General features: G+C 60.4%; 1 protein-coding gene across 1 annotated transcript in view; it reads right to left on the bottom strand.

The window, feature by feature from the left end:
- Positions 1–7,211: 7,211 nt before the first annotated feature.
- DCHS1 (dachsous cadherin-related 1) overlaps positions 7,212–7,614 on the bottom strand; it is a 48,600-nt gene continuing 48,197 nt past the window's right edge. The window contains exon 21 of the mRNA XM_009883237.1: positions 7,212–7,614. Within this exon, the coding sequence (XP_009881539.1) occupies positions 7,212–7,614 (403 nt within the window).

Here is a 7,614-nt window from a genome sequence, read left to right as displayed (position 1 = left end):
GGTGTGAGTGCCCAGGCTGTCCTCTCTGCCCAGAGTCTGGGCAGCACCAGTGAGTCCAGCAAGAGCCAGGAGGGATGGAGGGCAGGGCACGTCTGCATACCCTGCGTGTCCAGGGCTGCCATTGCCTGGCCCTGCTGGTGTTGCCACTGCAGCCACCTGGGGCTGCATGCAGGGACGTGGGGAAGCTGTGGGAACAGGGAGTCTTGGTCAGTCAGGAGCAGGGGGGAACAGGGGTGTGTGTGGGGGCTCAGGGGACTATGAGCACATGTTCTCACTTGGTCGTGGGAGTGGGCTGTGAGGTGGTGATGGGCCATGCGGCAGGAGTAATGTCCGCTCTGCACCGCCGAGCGACCGGTGCTGCCTGCGGTCCAGCTGGCACTGTCACAGGCAGCCACTTGGCTCACAGAGCTGCTGAGCTCCAGCTCTCAGCTTCCTGTGCTTGTTCTCTCGGATAGTCATTCCCACACTAGGAGCTCTCCTAATTAGGATCACAAAAGTGGTATTATGATACTTTCAGATCTCAGGGTTGTGGGAAGTTCAAACAATTTTTGCCATTGCTGAAAGGAGCTCTGGAAATGGTGCCTCAAGACACCATGGAGCTCTTCCCCCTGCCCGTCAGCCCAAGGGGGTACTGGAGGGGGTGCTTCGGAGGTGGCTGGTGAGGCAGAGGGTGCTGTGACCCCATCTGCCCCAGGCCAGTTTGGCTCAGGTAGCCTAGTCCTTGTCCCAGCCTGGTCACATGCACAGACATGCTGCATACTGTGGCTCCAGCAGTTCCCGGTTGCTTTCCTGCTTCTGCAGAGTGGAGTCCAAGCCAGGAAGAGACGGACAATGGGAAAACCACCTGCCTGGCCCACGCTGCCATGTCTCCCACGCCAGAGCTGCGCTGTGGTTGTTCAGAGCAGCAGCTGCCGGGGGAGAGCAGTCCAGAGGGTCTCTCTTGCCTCAATAGTAGCACGAGGCATCGCTAAAGTGGGCTGATGCTTAGATTGTTGCAGAATAGGGGAATTTCCTTTCCTCGGAAAGGCCAGGGCTGTAGCAATCCCACTGTTCTCGTTCCTGCTTTGGGCCCTGCTGTGCTGGCAGCTTTTCCAGCTGCGACGTGAATGCAGCTCAGCGGTGGAGATGCCATGTGCCCAGGTGGGCAATGCCTGCTGCAGACCTTTGTCCCTGCTCCCTTTGGGTGCAGGGGGGCAGCCAGGACACCCAGTGTGGCTTAACCAGCGTCTTTTCTGTTCACAGAACACCACTCAGCATCTCACTGATGCTGGGACCCAGCCCGTGTTCCTCAGGCTCACCCAAGCCCCTGTTTGGCCTCCAAGGTACTTCCCCTGCCACCTTGAGGGTAATTCTTGTGTCTTCTAGGAACCCACTGCTCCATCCCCGTTCCTTGCGGGGCGCCAGCGCTCCTCTGTGGGTGCTGCCCATAGCGTGAGCGTCTGTGCGAAGCCTGAGGGCACTTCTGGCCCCTGCAATTGGAAGCACATGTAGAGTTTCCATGCATGCGGTGCTGTGTGGTTTGCAGCAGCTGGAGCTGGTTGCCTGCCCGAAGCTGTGCAGTCGCACCCTGCGGGGCCGGGGGGGGCGAGCAGGGGAGCTGTGTGGGGGGAGCCAGTGGCCAGGGAACATGGGGGAAAGGACTGGGCATGGTGGGTGCAGGGCAGCCATTGGGGGCTGGGGGCCAGGGGACACAGGGCCCAGTGCAGCAGAGAAGGTTTAGAAGGAACAGCCCAGCATCCCCTCAGAGCCAGCCGAGCCCTGTCCACCTGTCCTTGCTGGTGGGAAGAGCTTTCTGCTGTGCCACTGGAAGGCTCCTGAGCCATGCGGAGGTATCGGCCTGCCAGGGCTGGGGGTCACCTGCCCTATGTGCGAGGGTAGTGCCAAAGCATCGGGGTGCCCAGCTGGAGTTGGCCCTGGGTGCTCTCCCTGCCCAGGACTCTGTGAGGAAACAGACCCGGGATGTGCAGGGAGGAGGGCAGAGCGCTGTCCCTGCACCGAGGGCACCTCTGGCTGTTCCTAGTGTGCTGCACTGTGCTCCGAGCCACGCAGCCCTGGCTGCTTCCTCGTCCTGCGCCCGGGCACACAGCCCTTCCCATGTCCCAGCCCTCACCCTGTCCCACCGCATATGGGGTGGCCCACCTTCCCATTCCCGGTTCCCAGCTGGCCGCCCCAGCCTGCGTGGCACCGACCCAGCAGCTGCAGCTGCAGCCTGGAGGGACTCGCCGCTGCTCAGCCTTGATGCATGTCGGCTGGGGGCCTGGGGTGCTGGGCAGCGTGCGCTGCCAGAGCGCTGCAGCCCACCCAGCTGTCCAGCTGGTTGCAGCTTTGGGCAGGACTTTAAGTGGGATGAGATTTGCAGGAGATTATTTCCTGGATCTGTCTGGCCAGCAAAGATTAGATTGCCCTGACAGAGCTAATTACTCTAACAAGCATCTGCTGCTAGTCTGACTAGCTGGTCTGCAGAAAGCAGGGGACAAGAGAGCCTGAGCATCCAGTGAAGCTGCCAAGGTGTCCTGAGTGGAGCTCTGCTCTCCCCGGGTATGCCTGTGTGCTGTTCCTGCAGATGGAGGCAAGCGTGCCCCCTCCTCTGGACAGTCGGGATTACCTGAGGTCAGACAATGCCAGGGGAGAATGGTATCACCAAGGTCCTTCCTGCTGGCCAAAGACCCCCATGGTCTCAGCCACAGAGCAGCGAGTGTGCCCGGCATGCACTGGCATTGCTGCTGTAACCGGTCAGGGAGCTGGAAGGTGTTAGGTTATGTGATAAAGTAGCACAGAGCAACAGTGGCAGGCAGAGGAAGCCCAATAACCGGGTCAGAGAAGGGGACGTCCTTCCCCAGCTCTGCCCAGACTGTCACCGGCCCGTGGTCCGATGGTGGCACCCACCAGAATGAGTGAATGGGACTTGCTCTTCCAGTCATGCCACAGGCTGAAGGAACACTGCCTAGGAGTATGGGACATGTGGTGAGAGGCAAAATGAAGAGCACTTTAGGATTGTGCAAGACTTATTATGGGATGTTTAGCAGAGGAACTAAAAGGTGAGGAAAGAGGGATCAAGGTGGTTTGGTAAGGAACAAAAAATGGGAAAACAGGGAAAAAGGGATAAAAGTGGCTGGTCATGTGTAAATGGATTGATGGTCAGTACAGTTGCCTGGCCATGTCCTGCATCTGATGACTGCTCAGCCTGTCCTTCATCATCTTAAACTCGATTTCTAACTATTTTCCTGGGTCGGGGGGGACTCTATTCTGTGTGCATGTGTGTGCATCAGATGTGTGTGGAGTCAGATCGTGGATCACAGGGCCAGCATGCCCACAGTGCCAGCAACTGGAGAGGGTGAGTACGGGTGCATGAGCGAGTGTGCCATTGCTAGCAAATAGCAATCCGGAGTAAGCAGTGAGTAGGTGAAGTGGCCTGGGAGGGAGGGGAATGTGTGTGTGTGTGGCAGGACCACAGGGGAGAAGGCTCCCAGAGGGATCTAGCCAACTGCCAGACAGACCATAGGGTTTAGAGATCAACTGAGAACCTTGTGTGTCTCTCTCTGTGTATTACACAACAGGGGGGTGAGGAGATCCAAAGGCTGGGTAGACTGATTTTCTAAGCCCAGTTACCACAGGGATCCACAGTGTGTGTGTGTCTCTGCGTGCGTTGCTGTCTGTGTTGGGGGGGTCTGTAGCAGCTGGAGTGGGGCCGTGGCCTCAGGGACACATCCAGGTGTCAGCAACTGGGGAAACTGGGAATCTGGGGGCACCTACTGGGCAGACTGTGTCTAAGTCCAGCTAGTGGAGAGCTCCACATTGTACATGTATATTTCTGCTAACAGACCTTCATCAGCCAGTGAGGGGAGCAGGATGAGGCTACTGGTGCTGTTTATGTCTGTCTGTGTTGTTCAGTGCGGCCAGCTGCACACACACACGTAGATGTGTCTTGTACACCTGTGTTTGTGTGTGTGCCTATCAGGAAAACCTGCTTAGACCTGGGGCCATGGCATTGTGGCAGCCTCACCTGCCGGACTCGGCAGCCTCTTGTAGAAGGGACTTGCATGATGTAGGCATGCATGTAAGTGCCGGTGGCCTGGCCAGCAAACCAGCCAAGCCAGGGCCACGTGCGCAGCCGTGCTGGGACATGTGCAGCCACACAATGCACCGCTGGAGGAGTCAGGGGCACCCAGGCCAGGCCACAGTGCTGTGCTCAGGCTCTTGATTTCCTCTGCTGTGCTAAAGGCTGAAATAGCCGCACCTCCTGTGCTGGCCTGACCCATTGCTAAGGCCAGGAGGCAGCTGTGGGCAGGCAGCAGGGCTGCCTGGAGCTGGCAGCGTCTGCCACAGGGCCAGAACCGGCCACAGCACAGCCCACATGCCCCGGTCCCCGCTCTCCCACCCAAGGAGCTGCCCAGAGCCAAGTGCAGGCCACAGGTCCTACCCAGGGGCCTGTGGCCCATGGCATGTTGCCGGCAGCCAAGCCACAAGCTGAGCCCCACTGTGCCTCAGGTCTGTCTCCCACCTGCCAGACCTGCTGCTGCTTCTCCCCCGCACCCGGCGGGGCCATGGTGCCAGCACAACGCGAGCCCAGAGCAGCAGTGATGATGTCCATCTCTGTACAAACAAGTGTGGTTTATTAAGGCATTTCATTGAGAAGTTGGCACTTGGGTCCAGGCTGTGCTGGAACGGCCCAGTGTGCAGGCCGATGAGCAGCGCTCAATACATGCAGCTCAGCGAGACACGATACAAAAGGTACAAACAAAGTAGAAAACAGGAATCGTAGTACAATGTGTAAAAATAAATAACTGGAGGCTTGGCTCCTGGCTGGGCTCAGCAGCCCATGGCTGTGTCCCCCCAAAGTGGGGCTGCCGTGTGTCTGACCCTTCTACGTGGTGTGTGGGGGTGTGTGACCCATCTGTGTTCCCCTGTCCCAAACATGCAGCGGGGAGCAGGGCTGCTTGGCCACCCTGGTCTGTGCAGGGCTCAGGGAGCACATGGCAGCCTCAGCGTACTCTGTGCCATGCCTGTGAGCAGACCAGCCCGGCCAGGACAGAAGGGACGAGAGGTGCCCGCCCCAAGAGCCTCCATGGGCTGTCCCTGTGCTGAGTAAGCAGAACTCATCCTCCCCTCGCAGAGCCACCTTGGGTCCGCTGTGGTTCCCGGGCAGTGCAGGTGTGGCCCTGCGGCCCCCTTGGTGCCACCATTGCTGCTGCAGATCTCTGTCCTGTGTTGCTGCCCTGTGTCCAGGGACGTGTGTGTCATGGGGATCAGGGTGCAGCACAGTGCCCGTGGCGTGGGGACACCCACAGTGCAGGCTGGGTTGGGACGTGCTGCACAAAAGAGATGGGGCTGCAGTCACAGATGGTTCTTCATGGGAAATGGGGAGGGAGTGGGCAAAAGTGATGGTTTTTGGCTGCTGTGATAAAACATTTGGGGCGGGGTTGCAGCCATGGTGCTGACATGCTTTGGGCTGAGGCTACAGAGTGGGTCTAGCAAAAGTGTGATAGGAAGGAAACTCCCCCAGACGGCCTGCTCGGATGGCTGGGTGTCCCCCTTGACACCACAAACATGCTCATGCCCAAGCTGTGTATTTGGGGCTGCTGCAGTGCTCCACATGCCCTGTTCCCGGCCCTCCCTCTGCATCCATGTCTGTGTGTGGGTCACAGCGACCCTGTGAGCATCCAGGGCCGCAGCAGCAGTCCCAAGGACTGCACTCCCAAGGCCATGTCCTGCCTGCCTGCTCCACCATGAGCAGCCATGGGCTGCAGAGTGAGCACTGGGTGGGGACTGACCCCAGTGTGAGCGTCACACCAGCTGCGATGCTGGCTGAGTGGTGCTGGAGTGAGGATGGGGACCAGCCCCATTGATGTGTGGCTCTATCCCATGCTCACAACATGGCATGAAGGAGTGGTGCAGAGCAGCCCTCGCACAGAGGGCTGGGGTGCAGGGGTTGGGGGTTCTGACACCTACCCACATGTTGGAGGTGTCCCTGGTGGCCCAGACTGTCCTGGTGAGCACATTGCACTGCAGGGCGCTGGGGGGGGCCAGCTGCCCAGTGTCCCACCCTGTGGCTGTAAGATAACATGCTGGCTGCCACCATGCCAGCTTCACGCCATGAGGCTTTTTGGGGTACCCTCTCCACCTGCTCCCCTCCAGCTGCAGGTTGGCCACCAGGCCTGGGGGCAGATGGAGCAGGAGGAGGTCACTGGCTTGTGTTGCTGAGCGGCCACATCACTACCTTCCCTGGGGCCAGGCCAAATTGGGGTCAGCTCTCCTGGCTCTGCTCCTGCCAGCCTGGCTGCGCAGCTGCCTGGTGCCTGGGCAGCGTCCATGTCCAGTGCCCCAGCCAGCCCACAGCCCAGAGAGGTACCCGGCTCCGGGAGCGGCTTCTCCAGGAATGGGGCTCCCATGCTGAGCAGGGCAGCCACCTCCCAGCCCAGGCTCTGAGGAACAGGGCTCTCCAGCAGCTCTGGGAAGGAGGTCCCTTAAAAAGGAGTGGGAGGTGGAAGGACTTGAGAGACCCCAAAGGATCCCCTTCACCCTCACCAGCGATGGATAGGCAAGCAGAAAGCGGGCACTGCCTTCTCCTCCCACTCCAGCTTGCCCTGGGATGGGTCTCCCCTCACTATTGGGAAGCAGGTTCAGCCATCCCCGTCCCTGCAGGCAGCACAGGCAGACCAGCAGGCTGCTGTGGCTGTGCCTGCCGAGCAGTGCATCCCTGCCCTGGGAGCATTCCTCCCCAGCGCGGTGAGCTGCTGCGGGGAAGGGGCCAGCGGGGATGGCTCTGTGTCCTGCTGCACCCAGGCTGCTGCGTGGCTTGGGAAGTGGCCAGGGAAGGGCAGGGTCTGCCGTCTGCAGTCCCCCGGCCTAGCAGGGCAGGGAATACCTGCCTGCTCCCAGCCTCTCTCAGAGCACCGAGTACCATGAAGCACCATCCTGCCAGGAGCCGATCTGAGACACCATGAGCAGTACAAGGAACCATTGCCCTGGGGTGCTGGCACTAGGATCAGCAGTCCATAGGGCATCAAAACCAGCACTGAATCTGCCAGACCACAGGGAGTGACAGGAGCCAACAGCCCCAAAGGACACAGGAACCCACAGCTCACAGGCACCCCAGGCCAGGCAAGGTGCTGGGAGAGCAGTATTAGCACCCATGCAGAGCAGCCCTGGGCTTAGCCCCGCTCCTGACCCCACGGCTGCGGGGTGGGGTAGAGGAGTCCATGGGCTCAGGTCTAAATCCTGAGCTCGGCCTCCTCGGGGGGCTCCAGCGAGTGCTCAGCACTGATGGCGGAGGCAGAAGGCCCCTGTGAGATGCCAAAGGGCGAGACCACGGGGGAGCGGGCAGCCAGCGGGGACAGCGAGGGGGAGAAGCTGGGCGACATGGCAGAGGACGAGATGGAGCCCTCATGGCTGATGGGTGAGCGGCGCAGAGAGGACGGGTGTGGGAAGGTCCTGCCTGGTGGCGGCTTGGGGGGCACAGACTTGGCACCCGGGTGGGCCACTGAGGTGATGAGGGGTGGGGGGTCAATGCGGGGCTTGGGCTCTGCCTTGGGCTTGGTCGGGAAGGGCTTGCGCAGGGAGCTCTCATCCTTGAGGCGGGCAATCTCTGTGAAGATGCTGGCCAGACGCCGGGGC

Source organism: Charadrius vociferus, unplaced genomic scaffold (assembly GCF_000708025.1).
Source record: "Charadrius vociferus isolate BGI_N301 unplaced genomic scaffold, ASM70802v2 scaffold124, whole genome shotgun sequence".
Taxonomy (NCBI): domain Eukaryota; kingdom Metazoa; phylum Chordata; class Aves; order Charadriiformes; family Charadriidae; genus Charadrius; species Charadrius vociferus.
The sequence above is the reverse complement of the archived record's forward strand: the minus strand, read 5'-3'. Positions and strand labels throughout refer to the sequence as shown.